Source organism: Epinephelus fuscoguttatus, linkage group LG2 (assembly GCF_011397635.1).
Source record: "Epinephelus fuscoguttatus linkage group LG2, E.fuscoguttatus.final_Chr_v1".
NCBI lineage: Eukaryota > Metazoa > Chordata > Actinopteri > Perciformes > Serranidae > Epinephelus > Epinephelus fuscoguttatus.
In genome coordinates this window covers 46,068,560-46,084,786 of record NC_064753.1, presented here as the reverse complement: position 1 = coordinate 46,084,786, position 16,227 = coordinate 46,068,560, and the positions used below count along the sequence as shown (strand labels likewise).

The following is a 16,227-nucleotide window of genomic DNA, read 5'->3' as shown; positions in this document are numbered from 1 at the left end:
CCCAGACTTTGACTAAAGTGGTGGCAGACTTTTTTGAAACAGTCATGTGGATCATTTAGGAAGGCACTGGCAAAGGATCAGTGTTGCCATTAAGGTAAAAGGACTTTTTTGTGTGTGTGTGTGTGTGTGTGTGTGTGTGTGTGTGTGTGTGTGTGCGCGCGCGTGGGCGAATATAAGGCTTTGTAAAGGGCTTGTTCTCCGGATAAATGTGCTTTATAAAAGCAGTCCGCTTACCTTGGAGCCAAGCTGGAGTATCCATGATAAAATCTCTCATGTCCTTGTGCTGTCCAACCAGTATATGTACCTATATAAAATAAATTAGGGCTGGGTATCACCACTGATTTCCTGAATCAATTCGATTTCAATTCACAAAGTTTTGATTTAATTCAATATTCGCAGATATTTCATTTACAATACCAATTTTTGCTAGATTGTGAAAGAGATTCTCAGAGAACTAATACTGTAAATTTTACAAGGAATTATTCACTTTATTTTTAAAAAACATATGAAATCTGGGGACTTTCTCTATACAGTCCCCTGTACTTTCAAACAGTGTGAGATTAGAATGTGTGTCATGCAATGCAAACATTAAAGAGTGTGTGTGTGTTATTATTAAATAATACATGGTGTGGTGTACTATGTGTGCTCTTCAATATAAATGCATAACCTTGTGTTGTGAATATATGAACTTATGTAACATTGTTTTTATCACACATGGATGCATAACAAACAGCTTTATAGGAACTTGTAACATAAAATATGGTTATATGAACTTCACTCTCAATCAACTTATGCAGTCTAGTACTTTTATCTGATTTAAGATTAAATCTTACACTACACCAGTCTCGCTCTGAAGCACGTTACCCATGGTGCCTTTTTTTTTATCTCCATCACTTAACTCTGACACTTTAACACCCACATGGAGAAGCTGTCCTGTAGATGATAACCACTTGAAAAACAAATTGCACATCAGACACTTTCAGTAACGCAAAATGAATTTGAGGAGGACAGGTTACAGTTTTGAGCGGTGTATCAGTTGATGTGAAGTGCCTCTTTTAGGTGCACAGGATTGCCATTTCAGATCTTGTGATAATACTTTATCAGGTCGCTCCCGAGCACTCCACATTTTGAGTACAAACACACATCCACATCAGTGTGAATGACAAAAAAAAGTGTGTGCTTTGCTGTTTTGTGCTGCTGCTGCTGCTGCTGCTGCTGTGGTATCCAGGATATGAAGACAAACCAAACCAATACATTTCTCTTTGTCTCTCCAGCTTTCTGTGAGGAGGGATGCAGGAGCGGCGGGACCTGTGTGTCTCCCAACACGTGTGTCTGTCCCTCAGGATTCACAGGACGCCGCTGTGAGACAGGTAAGACCCGAGGACCCCGCCTGACCCCTCACATCCCCGGCTTGTTCGCTTGTCGCTCCTAATTAAAGCTCAGCTGGAGCGTCATATTGTTTTTATCGAGTTTCAGAAGTGACATCAGAGGAATGGTCATTAGGTCGGTCTGAGGGCTCAGCAGTTGCCCCTCGTCTCTCTGTTTCTCTCCCGCTCCCTCTCTCTTCTCTCACACACCCTCACACACACTAAAACACACACGCTTTCACGCTTCATCTCTAAAGCCCTGTGTTTAAATTGGACCCAGGAGAGCTGTAGAAAAGGACAGCTAATTCTTCTCAGCTCTCCTCCTCCTTTCTCACTCCCCCCTTTCTCTCATCTCCACCTCCATTTTCCTTCCTCTCTTCCTTCTCCATTTTTCCTCTCCTTGTTTCTTCTTCCCCCTCACCTTCCTCTCCCCTCCTCCCTCTTCTATTTTCATGTCCCCCTCTTCCTCTCCATTTTTACTGGCTTCTAATCGCCTCTTTTCTGTCCTATCCTCCATCCTTTCCAGTGCTTTACTCCTCTCATTTCTCTTATTTCACCCCTTTTCTTCATCCCGTCCTCACCTACTTCCTTTCTGACTCTTACCTCCTTTCCTCTTCCCTTTTTTGTCCCCTCCATTCTTTACTCATCTTCTCCATCTCCTCCCTTTCCCCCTCCTTTCCCCCTTCTCCTTTTTATCTCCCTTTTATATTTAGTCTTTCCCATTCCCTGCCCTCACTGTTCCTGTCTTCATCTTTCCTCTTCTGCTTTCTCCCCTCATTCATCCTCCATGTTTCCCTCTCATTTCTCTTCCTCACCTCTTCTCACCTCACCTCACTTCTCTTCTGTTATTAAGCCCTCTGTCTCTGCGGTCTCATTTTACAGAGGTGATCAACCAGCTCTCATAGAGCACCACGCTCACAGGTCAGCTATCCACGGCGTGTTGCCATGGTTTCCGTTTAAAGACCTGGTTACACTTACATGTGCACATTATTGGAGACATAAATTACTCTTTATGTAGCCTTAAAGCACTTAGACCTCAGGTATTGCTGTCAGTCCTAATACCTTCTGTCAATATGTAAAGCAGAGGAAGATTGTTCAAGTGTGTTTGCCATAGTCCCTGTGGAATACATTTCCTATCTTCATCACACGTTAGTGTTGTCTGTGGATAACGCTCCGTTGAAAGCATGAGTCACCAGGGAGCAGATTATATTAAGTGTAACAATTACCGAATGTTTTTCCCCCTATTGTAATTAATTTTTTATTGATTGTGCAAAAGGATATTAAAAAAAAACAGTGTTCCCCCTCCCATGAGATTACATGTTGTGTATGGCAAAGTAAACAGTGATAAAACTTAATTAGGTTATGTAGCATGTCTTAAGTAAATTGCATAATATTTAATAAGAATCTAAAGGAATACCTCAACTCCCTAATGACCATTTATATTTCAGTTACTCGCTCTGTGTTACGTTGACTTTTTGAAGAAAAATTTGTTTTTCTCACGTCTCCACCGTGAATCTAGAAATGGAGAAAATTCACTGGGGCTCTGTATTTAACTAAATTATATCAAAACTTACAGACTCTTACACAACTTGTGCAGTATAATCCAGTATTTTTCCAGTCTTATGCTCAGTACGTCCCAAACAGATAGTACTTTTTCAGTTTGGAAAGACTTGTTTTATATTAAATATATATGTAACATATCAAAAATAGACGGCCGCACACTGAATAGACTTTACTGTGAATTTATCGTGAGCGAACAACGCGTTTCGCCTGTGGCTTCTTCAGGTTCACTCATCACCTGAAGAAGCCACAGGCGAAAACGCATTGTTCGCTCTCAATAAATTCACAGTAAAGTATATTCAGTGTGCGGTCGTCTATTTTTGATATGTTACTTAAGACATTCCTGCGATTGACCAGCATGTGATCCACTATATCGGCTGTGCAGAGGGAGTTTTGTTCACTATACATATATATTTATTAACGTGCACATAAGAATGAAAAATGTGAAAACTCTTTGGTGATTAGACCCCATAGAGATGGTATGATTTAAGGAGGATGATGAATCCATAGTCAAACAGGGATCTAGACATTGGTGTTGGTAGAGGTGGTGAAGATGAGGTGAAGATGGAGAGGTGCTGATGATCTGGATGAGTAGAGGACTGAGTCTTTGTTGAGCTTGGCCTGGACTCTGGATCCAATGGCTGGAGGTGAACAGGGTGGAGGAGGTTGTGATAATTCTGCCTAAAATGACAGCTCACGACAGCAGAGGAAAGAGCAGATTTAAAATTTGGCAGTAGCATCCTGATTGGCTGATGGAGATCATGGTGAATTTTGTTTGGATACCTAGAGGAGTGAACACCCATAGTCAGATGATTAGAGGAAACAGTGGGAGTGGGAAGGAGAGAATTGTGAATGAATGAGCACAAAGAAAATCCTCCTGATAGAACTTACACTGAGCTTCATTTGTCGGGGAGCTGAACGAAAAATGAAACCTTTAAAGCCGGACTCCACTGACAAAAACAAGTTTACCTAGCTGAACAGCGGAGCTGCTGGTCTACCATTGTCTTGATTGTGAAACTTTGCTGAATCCCAACTATCCCTTTAAAACACCAAAGTCACACAATAACACAAACAGACAACCTGATTGAGGCAGTGGTAGACCAGCAGCTCCATTGTTCTGCAATTAAAAATGACTGTTTTTATCAATGGACTCTGGCTTGGATGAGAGCATACATAACCTCCATTTTTAGTTCAGTTCCCTGTTGGGAAGGGCTGTCTGTTTGGAAAGTACTTAGCATGATATTGGATTTTTCTGCCGATATCCGATATGCTGCTGTATAACAACTTCCTCAGCTGATACTGATACAGATATGTCCACTTTTTCCCCACCTAATTTTAGTGATCATCAAGTCTCTTCTGTAGTGGAATTGATATCATATTTTGCATGAATACTCTTATCGTGACAGCCCACTTATCCTGTTGGGGGTCGCAGGGGGCTGGAGCCTATCCCAGCTGACACTGGGTGAGAGGCAGGGTTCACCCTGGACAGGTCACCAGACTATCGCAGGGCTGACACATAGAGACAGACAACCATTCACACTCACATTCACACCTACGGCCAATTTAGAGTCACCAGTTAACCTGCATGTCTTTGGACTGTGGGAGGAAGCTGGAGCACCTGGAGGAAACCCACGCTGACATGGGGAGGTCTTTAAACGGAAACCATGGCAACATGCCGTGGATAGCTGACATGTGAGCGTGGTGCTCTATGAGAGCTGGTTGAGCACCTCTGTAAAATGAGACCGCAGAGACAGAGGGCTTAAATAAGAAAAAGTATGTGGGCAGATTCCGACTTCATTCATTTGAAAGCCATTATCGGCTGATATTGATGACTGATATTACATCGTATCTCTAGCCTGAATAAATGAGACGTGGACTATACTGCATGGGTTGTGTGAGAGTTTGTAAATGGATGTTTTGCTGTAGTTTTGTTGTTGTTGTTAAATGTGGACCCCTATGACTTCAATTCTCCAAGAATTGTCTCCATTATTGGATTGGTCTTCAACTGTTGAGGCATGCCAGAAAAACATTTTCTTTATAAATTCAACATAACACAGGGTGAGTAACTGACTTACAAATAGTCATCATAGTTGGGGTGAAGTCTTCCTTTAAATATGTTAGAGATCCAATCTAAGACAGCAACTAACTGAGACTGCAGACAGTGTCAGCCAAAATATCTTATTGCTGTCTGTGCCCCCTGGTGAAATTAAAGAAAATTAAAATGTTATTTCATTACTGTCACAGTCCCTGTTGCTGGTGTTTGTCACAGCAGTGATGGCAAAGTGCTTTCTGATATTAGACTTTTCACACATACGGCTGGTTTGATTTTTGCTGGTGTTTGGTTCTAAATTCTGAATTCTGCTGATGTGCTTTTTACTTACTGAACTGAAGACAACCTGTGCTCCTTCTGATCTCTTTGAGAAATGTGTGTGTCTACGTGTGTGTGGCTGTGTGCATGCATAGAGGAGATGTGCACAAATTCCTATTACCTTTATCGAATGACTAGCAAAGTAATCATAAATTGAACGTTGCCAGTTAATTACTTGGAAGCAGTGCATTTTCATACCCCAAAATATTTCATGGAAATATTTAAAAGAAAAAAAAAAAGTTCTGGTTAATGTCACTCTGTAGTTAAACCATACACGTCTTCTTTTCTCTCACAACTTTTTACTTTGTTGCAGAGAAAATATCCTCAATACTAAAACTAATTCAGACGTGCTCTAAAGTCGAAGTATTTGAGCTGCTGAGAGGTAATCAGTGGAAATCAGCGTGTAACACATTTTATGAAAGCAATCAACCAAGGACTGATTAACCTCCCTATTAACAGCATCAAATATCTATCAATTAATTAATGTGGCAAGCTAATTCCTCTGTGCTGTTCTCTGAAAAAGACATTTCACATCCCCCATGTAACATTTTGCTGTTGTACCTTGGCACAGATTTTACATTTGTGCCTGCGAGTTGAATTTTGATGACTAACAAAACACAGGATCAGTTTAGAAAACTGACTACATTGCATCTGCAAAATTAACTTCTCTTTGAACGACTTTAGGAGGGGGTGAGGGGAGGAAAAGATTATGCAAAGAAGAAAATAAAGTGTTGAAGTGAGGAGCAGATGAGGTGAAGAATGCAGCTCTCCTCCTTCATCCCCTCATAGGAAGCAAAATATGGAGTCATCCCGCTAATGAGGCTCCTCCCTGTGGCCCTCTGGCTCCTGCCCGAGGCCGCTACAGATGTGATGCAGTGCAAAATCACTCTGTCTCTCTGAGTCTAAATCGGTGGCTGTCTCTGGGTGTCAAACTATTTCTTTGTACATGTACATCTCATTTGCAGAAGCTACAGAGGAACATCTGAGCCACCAGTGACTCTGCAGTTTCCTGTAACTACATATTTAGATTTTAAAAGTTTATTAAAATGGGATGAAAAATAGTTTTCAAATATTCAGAACTTCCTGATATTTCACCGGTGGTATACAGTACAGAATATGACACATGTGGCTCCAGGTATCACCCAACACACACCTCACCCATGATGGGTGAGTTTACTACATTCCACAAGCTCTCATAGCTTTTACAGTGTACTAAATTAAACAATTAATTCAAAAATGTCAGACTATGTGTATGCAGAGGAGTTCAGCCCTGGCACAGAGCGCAGGTGAGAGGCTGCAGGATGATATGAATTAAATCAAAATGTGTAAAAGAACCGATAATGTCAGCTTATCAATACTACGGTCTTTGATTATTTAGCCCCTGGGCTAATTTAGCACCGGGTTTGGGTACCCACTTCATTTAAACTTGGCAAGCAAATTTAAACTCACCAAAACTGTCTTAGTTTGTCATGTTTCAATCTGGAGAGACTCATTCTGAGAGAAAATTTATTTACATGTGCACTTAAGTATGAGAAATCTGAGAAGGCTTTTGCGATTAGACCCCATCATGATGTCATATATTCAGGGAGGGTAGTAGACTCCCCGTATGCAGTTTAGGCACAGGTGGTTGTAATGGTGGTGGTGATGAGATGAGATGAAGAGGGAGCTGAGGATGTAGATGTGAAGAGGAATGGGTTTTTGATGAGCTCGTCCTGGGCTCTGGATAAGGTGACTGGAGGTGAATGAGGATGAGGAGGGTGTAATGATTCCACCTAAAATAACAGCAGACAGGAGCAGAGAGGAGAGCAGATTTAAAGTTTGAAAGCGGCAACATGAATGGCCGAGGGAGATTGTGGCAAAGTTTGATTGGCCAACTAGGAGAATAAACACTCATAGTCAGCTGATTGGTGGAAGCCTTGGGAGTGGGATAGAGAGAGAATTGTAACCCTTCATTATTTGTTTTGTTAGTTAGTCCACTGCTACAACAATCACCAGTTCTGGTTTGGTCGAGTCCCTTAATTCACCAAGTTAGATGAAAGCGGCAGCCTCTGGGCTGAAAAAGAAGCCAACATGGAAGTGCCAAAAACTGCAGATCTTTGAAGTTCTTTGGCTGCTTGAGGCTGGCTCCAGGAGCGAGTCGATCCCCATTGATCCCAATGTTAAAATGGACAACTTTATATCAGAAATAAACATGTTTACAGCCTGATACAGAAAACAGTCCTGGTCTCTGTAGCCTTTCCTCTTTCTGACAACTGTACAGGGGGTACAGTTTTATATAAGTCACCCCTTCACATTTTATTAAGGCTTAAAATAATATTAGGGATGGGACACTTTAAGTGACAGGCTGAGTGCTGATAGTGTCCTCAGCTTCTTATTTAGATCCACCCCTCACTTCCTGCCAGCCTCTTGCCCAAGTATCATCACTTCTAGCCCCAAAAACTAAGAATGCAGTGGCTGTTATGCCAAACTTAAAGCTTCAAAACAGGAGTCCACAGACCAGTGGGTGACATCTCTTTGGCTTCGTCCATTATTTTAATAGTTTGTGGTTAGATGTGAAAACATGCAGTCTTTCCATGTGATCTACCATGTTTGACAGCTCAGCAGCCTGCTCCACCACTGATTGACCTCCTGAGGTGCATGATGTGTATTAAATACAATACATCCTCAATACAGCTTCTCCATATGAGTTAAGTAGAAAGATGGGTGTATGTGCTTTTGACGATATTGAAAATCATACTGTCCAGATTACTAGACTAATTTGGAGTGAGCACATCTTTATATCACACTAGAAATGGGTACTGTCCTGGGTCCAGACCTTTGAATCCGCCTACTCACACGAGTTTGAGTTGACTGATTCTGGTCTGGCATTGTGACATGAAAGGACTTGTGATCAGCTAGTCAGCACCATGGGCAGGTCTTGTGCCTTTGTCAAGCTGTTTTCAAGTGTTGCCAAGCAGTTCACTGCAGCCAGGGAGCTGATTCACAAATATATGAAGGTCCACCGCTATTTTCCTGTGAGTGTTTTCCATCACTCATCAGGGCAGATAAAAGAAGTTTACCTGTTGAAGATGAGCTGTTTGCAGAGGTGCAGTAAGAGCCTGCTGTCTTCATCAACATCTCACTGTGGCTGTTTCTGCTTTTATTCTTCCTCCCTGCGGTATTGGTAAACTTGTTTTTATTGGAAGAAGACCAGCCAACAAAGTTCTGCTAATTTGGTGAATACATTTAATTTCTGTAAAATTCTTCACAGCAAAAGTCCCTCGTTAATTTGTTATGTAAAAGCTTTAATTTTAAGGGAGCAAAAAAAGAAATGTTAAGTTTTCATCACCAGTAATGTTGACTTTACACAACAGTGACATAAAGTAGATATCTGAAAGCACAAACAGGACACATCTCCAAACCACAGAGATTCAGTTAGAAGCTACAAACTTACTGAGAGCTGAAAACAGAGACATTTAAAAAGGCCTTTCTTTGTAGTAGTGTCGCAACACATGCTTGTTTGAGGGGGAGAAGGGGGACATGTCCTCTCAATATCACCTGATATCATAGTTTGTTTCTTCACCCTGCTCCACTCTTAAAACCCCGGCAAATCAGGTGTGTTTTCATGGCGATGCATCAGTGTGGACTTAAATGATGTTAGATTCAAGGGGAAATGTGGCTCTCTAGAGACTGGTTAAGGAAAATGGTTAGAGTGGACGCAGTGTCAGGCTGATGATGGAAACGGAGTATAATGAGTTGACGGTCCTGTTTGATATCAGGCAATTTTTTTTTTTTTCTTTAAAGAAAATTGATGTGCTTGATTTCCCTGGAGAAAATATCAAAACAGCTTGAATACTTAGCGCAGTGTAAATGTCTTAAAATGCTGATTGCTGGGTGCCTCTGAAATGTATTTGTATAAGTAATAATTCAAATGAAACTGTGGCTGAAGTTGAATCACTCAAAGAGGTTGAAGTAGCATTTGAAGTGAAAGTGCTGAAAGGAGTTGAAGTGTAAGCACAAACAATAAGCCCTGAAAGGAACTCAAGTGTCAGCTGAGATGTAAATAATATTATGAGCCAGAGTTGTCAGGCTGAACTAACTGTGACACTTCAACTAAGAGCATAAATCATATAATTTACCTTTACTGGTCGGCAGTGTTGGAAAGTAACATGTTACAGTAATAGTATACCTTTTTTCCAGTAACAAGCAGTGTAACTTATTACTAATAAAATTTACTCGTTACAACCTTATATTTGTTATCCATCACTACTGACTTGAAATACAACAATCACATCAGCGGACTCATTTTCATATTAATTGCATTACTCATGCATGTCACAAAGCAGCAAGCTTGTTTGGAAGATGGAGCCGCTTACTTTAGTGTCTGGAAATGTCCCCATCACTTTGATTCTGTTGGGTGGAAATATGACAAGAACTTTGCTGCTGCAGGTAGTCGGACTAAAACTCTTTGCACTGCGAAAAACACATCCTCAATCCTCCGGTCTGAAACAGCTACCATGACCAACAGCACAACATGGAGGTCCAGGAAAGGCACCCCACCAAAGGTGAGCTGTCCTCGGCTGCTGAGGTCGGCTGTCAACAACCAAAGCTGCAGCTACAAAGAAGTAATGTAGCTTTGTGGATTAAATGTTGCTGCATGAGTAGTCTCGCTCACCAGACCTTTCTCAAGAAAAGAAAGGTCTGGCTGCGCCGACTCTCACTTTAAGATTTGAGAAGAAAACGCCCCGGCTTTTTTTTATTTCTTTCAACCAACCAATCACAATCGTTCTTGGCGGTGCCACAGCAACGGTGCACTTGAAAACTGCTACACAACCGGAGGTGGTAGGGCAGGACTTTAGCATGTGGCTCGTTTCGCCCAATGAGAGGCTGATCTATGCAGCGAACTTCCGTCCACTCAGACTACTCCATGAGTGACTCTGCGTCTTTTAGATAGAGCCTTGGAAAAATACTGGTGACGGACAACAGAGGGAAAAAAAATCATTTGCGCGCTACCTAGCCTTACCTACACTTACTGCTGATTAGGGCTGCCACGATTGGTCAACTAATCGATGACTAATCGACTATTAAAATGATCGGTGACTATTTTAGTAGTCGACTAATCGGTTTGAGTCATTTTTCCTAGAAAAGAACTATAAAAGTACCCCAAAATACTCTTATTGCAGCTTCTTACGTTGAAATATTGGCAGCTTTACACACTCTCCCATGACAGTGAACTAAAACCCTTCGGCGTGAGTATGAAACAAGACATTAGATGACGTAATTTTGGGGTTTGGCCGAGACAGACCGACATTTTTCAACATTTTAACACATTTTTTGATAAAATGATTAGTTGACTAATCGAAGAAATAATTGACAGATTAGTCGACAATGAAAATAATCGTTAGTGGCAGCCCTACTGCTGATTACCCTGACATTCACTCAGAGGTTGCCGTACTTTGTTAGCTGACTTTATGCATCATGTACAACGGTCTTTTATATTTTTAAAAAATACCACTACAATAAAAAAACATGTCATATGTATGTCAAAGTGTTATGTGAGTAAATTTAAGTAAAATACCTGATTGTTCATAAAGTGCCGTCAGGGTTGGTGGAGTTCCCCTTGCTGCAGGCAACATGTACGAGCTGCACAGAAGGTTCTTGTTTCAACTCGGCGCGTGACATGTTCTCTTTGTTTGTCCCTGTTTTTCACTCTCAACCTTTCTCTACATCTGTCAAACTCTCTTACTGTCTGTCTGTACGTCTCTCATGTACATCTGTCTCTGTCTTTTGTCTCCACTTCCATCTCCCTCTCTGCAGCTCTTCCCTCCTGTGTAATGAAACACATCACTGCTTCACTGACTTCTCTCCTCCGCGGTGTACACTGCAGCTCAGTGGGAGGTTAAGAGCATCTAAATATAAAGCCGATGGGAACTGAGTCAGTCTTTTCGCTGATCTTTTCATCTTCCCTCACGTTGACCCGCTCCTCGCCACAGATCCACTATTGGATTCTTCTGATTTATTTTCTGAAATGTTTTACTCCAAATGATAAAACAGAACAATAGAACAGATAGAACAGCTGACCTCACAGTGAACTCCCAGTTCACACATGGTGAAGGATATAGTACTACTTTGTCACAGAAGTCAGTGTAATTTACACACTGTACTGGGTAATATGTGGTCGGTGGGCTGGAGTTGCAACACAAGGTGCCTCAAGTTTGCTTCAGTGTGACAGGTTTTCAATGGAAGAAGCTATGCAGGCATCAGGGCTGTGCTAGTTGATAATAATCTCAGTGATCAATGATGTTCAGAGTGATCACAAATAGCCAGTGCCAAGACAATATATATATCAGTTCCCCATAAATGTAGTAGTACTAGTTGCATTAGTTGCACATGCACACACACACACACATACACGCCACAAGGGGGGCTGTGTTTTACTAATCCAGCAAGGATTGCACCCCCCAAACTGGGTACTTTAAACCAAATCCATTTTTTTCCACCCATCATCAAGCGCCTAAACTTAACTACAAGTTCAACACATTTTCATTCCAACCTCGTCATGTATTGGCATTTGGTCATGGACTTTCCACGTCCAGATACAACGTGCAAGGTACCCTGGGTGCGTTGGTTGTTGACGTTCTGGGACACCGTGTCAAGTTCTGCCTGTACCATGCATTGTCTTCTGTCAAAATACACTTCTGTTTTCACAGGAAATTTACCATTTATATACAGTCTCTTTCAAAATAAACACACTATTTCGGTGCAACATGCAAAATTGACGGTTTTGTCCTTCAACAACTAACGCACGTGGTTGGATTTAGGCAACAAAAACATGTGGTTGGGTTTGGGAAAAAGAACAGGGTTTGGCTTTATAATGTTATGGGACTCGAACGCTGCTCTCCTGGGAGAAAGTCTGTGTTCTTTGGACCCATATACCACGGCTTTGATTATCTTGTCATCCCTGTCTCACTCCAAAGTTGAGGAAACCGTCGCTTGGGCAGTGACTTGCAGTGTCAGACACTGATGAAACTGACTCCCACCAACCCTATTTGGTCTTTCTCCTGACGCTGCAGAGCACCGTTAAACTGTAATGGTGACCAGCCGTGTATCATGCCGACGTTAAAGGACAGCTTATTTCATCAGTGTCTGACACTGCAAGACACTGCCCAAGCGCCGGTTTCATCAACTTTGGAGTGAGACAGGGTTGGCAAGATAATCGAAGCATTGTTGAAACGTAATATGTTAAGTGCGGCTGTGGCTCAGAGGTAGAGCGGGACGTCCACCATTTAGAAGATCAGCGGTTTGAATCCGGCTCCTTCAGTCTGCATGTTGAAGTATCCCGCACAAGATTCTGAACCCCAAATTGCTCCCAGTGATGCTTCCATTGGCATGTGCTAGAAAGGCACTATACAAATGCAGGTCCATTCATTTACCATTTAAGTCTCAGCATATTCACTACACATTAACATACAAATATAATGTATCTATGGTTTGCAGAGATGTAAAATGACAACATTTTTATGGGTGATTGGGTTGGTGATAGTGCTGGATATTGGTATTCTTCCTTGATAAAGATAGGTGGATCTGACCCATTGGATGATTTGCTAGTCAAAAGATGTTACTATGTTTAAGATAAAACTGGGTTAGCGTTGCTTGAAAAGATTTTTTTTTAGACGTCCAGCTTACACATAGCTGTGTTAACATACATACAGTGACTTTATTTGAAAATGTGTATAGGATTTGCTTCACACTGAAATGTGGTCATTCAAACACTGTTGAAACAACAACAGCTCTATGTAACCTACATGTCTAGGTAACTTGTTCTTTGGCCTGCAAATCACCAAATGTACTAGCAATATCATCCTTTGAAAACCTACACACACCTAATCTCATTCTGCTCTTTGATACTGTATCACATCATATTATGAGAGGTAGATGAAAGTTAGTGAAGATATCAGTAGATGAAAAGAACAGCACTGCATGCATTCATTATTGCTCGGCAGTGGTCCGTGGTCACTTTAATTGCTCCTTTAATCCAGCAGGCTGTTAATTTTATTCACGTTTACTGGTCACAGACTGTCGGGCAGCAACAAACACAAACAGTGGTTGTTGTTTCTGTTTGAGGACACATTACTGTAAAAGCCCCCTTGCTACATTTTCCGTGATGTTGTTTCAGTAGGTTAGTAGGGCTGAGATAAGGGTAATTATGTAAAGCTCAGCAGGCCAGAGGATTCTCCCGAGAGCTCGGGGATTATTTTAACTATGTGTGGATTAATTTCCCATTTCCTCCGTGAGCTAAAACTCACAGCTCTTAACAGTCCAGGCTGTCATAAAGTCTTCACGTATCCCCACTGGGAAAATCCACAGTCGGGGCAGAAGTGAGGCCCTGCAGAAAGTACTAAGTGCTCTCGTTTGCATTGTAATGGAAGGAAACAGAAGGAAATGTGATATGCTGTCTGGCTGCTTTCCTTCCTGTGGCTGTAACAAAGATTGATGGGGAGTGTATGTGCGTGTGTACTGGAGCACATTGTACTTTATACCACAGGAAGGTCACCTGTCCACTTCACTGCCGCAGACGGAGAGAATGGAAGGCTGTTCACGCACACAAACACACACTTTTACGCCCACACCAGCTAACAAATAGCTTTATAAGACTATTGAGCAACAGGAATTATTGACTGTGTGCGAATGAAATGAGCTTTTATTACATCTAAATAAAAAGGTCTTACTAGGCGGGTGATGAATGGGGTTTTAAATAACATGTGCTCTCCATAAAAAGAGATTCAGAGTCCTGGTGGAATTAGTTATTTCTGAGCTTACAGTTGGTGCAGTGGGTTGTCACAGGTCTCAGATCAGACAAACAGATTACCTTTTCACTTCAGGTTTTCAATTTTACCTCCTCAAGAGAAAAGAACGCCTATGTCAGGCCTGGATTTTAGCAACATATTTATTAAATCAACTAAGACAACTAGGTTGTTTTAATTACATATAATCCATGACATATTCATCCATAAAAAAGAAATATATATATATACAAGAAATAATAACGGATCAGAGTCCTGCATTAGAAAGACCAGTGAAGACCAGAATCTGACTTTTGACATCTTACCTTATCATCAAGATGATTATACCGTAGATTGTGCCAGTTAGTTGGGGCAAAAACAGCATGAAAAATTCACAAAAAACAGAAAACAAAGTGACCTAAAAACAACCTGCAGTGACTGCACAAATCATTTTTTATGCAGCAACATTTTAGTAGCCGACTTTGTTAGACCACATCAGACAGTATCTAAATCTCAAAAAAATAAAGCCTAAAGAGTTGATAACAGGAGGATTTCTGACAGCAGCTCATTGTACTCAGGAACAAATTAATACTGCATAATGTACAGGTTTATTCAAGAAAGGCAAGGATGGCAGATGTAGAGAGGCTCTGTCAACATAAAGCTGCTAAATATGGAAGTGACTAAGTTAATTGCAGTTAATGAAAAACAATGGATGTAAATATCACAGGTAGCCTAGGTGACGCAATGCAGTCAGAAGGGAAGGTGTAGAAAATGTTGTTTGCTCTGTACTAAAAAAAACATTTGATTCAAAATGAAAGCTTTTTTTACACAGAGTTCCCATTTTAGGGCACCAAAATTTAAGGTCAAGATTAATTGAAATTAAGTCATCAAATGAAATCTTTGTTGCAATTTTTTTCACACTCAGTGACTTTGTGAGGTCAGTTGGTATCATCCAGAGTGATTCTCTTCTTCCAGGCAAAGTAAATTTGTGTAGAGTTCAACTTTAGGGAACTTTAACATGCAAAAATCTTTGCCATTTCCACTGTGAAAAGTTGTGGATGGTACCAATGGAACCGTTCCGTACCGTCCCCATGTTTGGTCCCCCCTCTGTTGGGGTACCTAGCACATAGATCTGGTACTAAAAGGTGGAGCTGTGAACACTGCAGTCTGATTGGTCAGTAGAGGACGGTCACTCTGCTCAGGGCTGAGTTGTGGCTGGTTTTGAAGCTCATGTTACCACTGTTCATACTGTGAAGAGTTTTACATATATTAGTAAACTGTGTAAAATAAAGGATGCTTTGCGGTGTCCAGCAGCAGCTGTAGTCTGAGAAAAATATAATTTAATTCACTGTGCCGACTCCCGGCAACTTTTAAGGTGGAACGTTTAGTTGTAATGCTACTCAATATATGAGTTGACGACGTGAATCAATCAAGACACCTTAAATTTCACTGTGACAACTTTGACATTTACTTTTTACTACTTTTTATTGTCTCTTTTGGATGACATACACTTTTAGTAATGAGTGGATCTTCAAGCTTTTAAAAATATATATTAACTGCTTATCAGGGGCGATTGCTCTGAGACAACAAGGGAGGCTGAACTTCCCCTAAAATTTCATAGAAGAAATGGTCAAATATGCACTATTGAATTTACGCTGAAATAAGAATTTACATTGCATTAAACGTGCGCTAGGTTGTGTTTCACATCATGATTATGATGTTCAAACGTCAGCTGTTTATCACCAGTTTTCAAACGCGACCTCCCTGTCATACATTCTCGTGTCAGCACGGTGGACGGTCTCCAAGCATTCCTATGAGACAGCGCTGAGCAGGTTTTTTTCATGCAGCAAAGCGAGACGCTCATTGGATAAATGCGACAAAATCGTCACTTCCAGGGAGGCTCAGCTTCCCCGGGACCTAATGGAGCGGTAGGCGGGAGAGGACGCTCGGTGTATGCATGATGATTGCAGGAATTGTCTAAAAGGCTGAACCCCTTTGTGACTGACAGCGCTTCGCATTTCGAGCTCAGTCCCATGCAGATATTTGCGAGTGGAGTCTAGGGATGTCCTGATCCAGCTTTTTCACTTCCGATCCGATACCGATATTACAGCCTTGAGTTTTGGCCGATACCAATACCAATCCGATCCAAGCGCATATTATACATATTCAC

At 41.3% G+C, this 16,227-nt stretch overlaps 1 protein-coding gene across 2 annotated transcripts in view; it reads left to right on the top strand.

Moving 5' to 3' along the window:
• LOC125879618 (protein kinase C-binding protein NELL1-like) overlaps window positions 1-16,227 on the top strand; it is a 455,619-nt gene that overhangs the window by 390,379 nt on the left and 49,013 nt on the right. For both annotated transcript variants that reach the window (XM_049561591.1, XM_049561583.1), the window contains exon 15: window positions 1,275-1,370. In XM_049561591.1, the coding sequence (XP_049417548.1) occupies window positions 1,275-1,370 (96 nt within the window). The remainder of the gene's footprint in view (window positions 1-1,274; window positions 1,371-16,227) is intronic.